An 854-nucleotide genomic window follows, 5' to 3' on the forward strand; every position below is an offset into this window, starting at 1 on the left:
CACCGCCAAAAGTGCCTCACAAGCAGCGAAAAACAGCAACAAAAATCAGCCAAAAGCAGCAACAAAACGGAGACAAAAACCTCGACAAAAAGGGGCCGAAAAGGCCTTCAAAAGGAGCTGAATTCTGTGGAAAAAGAGGCCCGAAAGTCCCCAAAATGGCGGAAAAAGAGCCCTTTTCACCTGGAGTCCCATGTCCCTCGCGAGCTGTTTGTAGGACTTGCGGGGCAGCTGCTGCGGGTCGAGAATGGCGGCCTCTGCGCGGAGACGCCAGTACCAGTAGTTTTGGAAAAAGTCCATTTGTTTGGGATTTGTCTCCAAAAGTGCTGCAACATCAGCAGGAAGTGTCTCCAAAGGCAGCTCGAAGTCCTCCGGAAGGGCCCGCGAGAAGTGCAGGTAGGGGCGCCGCTGCTGCTGCTGCTGCTGCTGCTGCTGCTGCGAAAAAACGGGCCCAAAAGACCCCAGAACCGCCCCGCTGCTCCTGCTGCTGCTGCTGCTGCTTGCTGCAGCAGCAGCAGCAGCAGCGCTGCCCCACGGGCGCAGCAGCGAAGGCAGCGGGGACAGCAGCCGCCGGGACAGCAGCAGCGCGCGCATTTCCACTGCAGCAGCAGCAGCAGCAGCAGCAGCAGCAGTGAAAGGAGACAGATGAAAGGGAAAAGGAGACATTTCAGATTAATCAACTGAAATCAAATTAAATTAAATTAAATTAAAAAAAGAAATTAAAAGAAATAAAATGCAAAAAGATATCGGCAGCAAACTGAAAGGAGACACATCCAGAGACACAACAGGGACACTTAGCACACAAGCTCGCGCTGCAGCAGTTAAACAGCAGCAGCGGCTGCTGCTGCTGCTGCTGC

General features: G+C 53.6%; 1 protein-coding gene across 1 annotated transcript; it reads left to right on the top strand.

Moving 5' to 3' along the window:
- Positions 1-155: 155 nt before the first annotated feature.
- On the top strand, positions 156-632 carry ETH_00042950 (uncharacterized protein; the record flags this gene model as incomplete). The annotated part of the gene is made up of 1 exon (XM_013374136.1): positions 156-632. The coding sequence occupies one exon, from the start codon at positions 156-158 to the stop codon at positions 630-632; it is 477 nt and encodes a 158-aa protein (XP_013229590.1).
- Between the last annotated feature and the right edge of the window lie 222 nt (positions 633-854).

The sequence above is a fragment of the Eimeria tenella genome, genomic scaffold, assembly GCF_000499545.2.
Source record: "Eimeria tenella Houghton genomic scaffold, Eth_scaff1957, whole genome shotgun sequence".
Taxonomy (NCBI): domain Eukaryota; phylum Apicomplexa; class Conoidasida; order Eucoccidiorida; family Eimeriidae; genus Eimeria; species Eimeria tenella.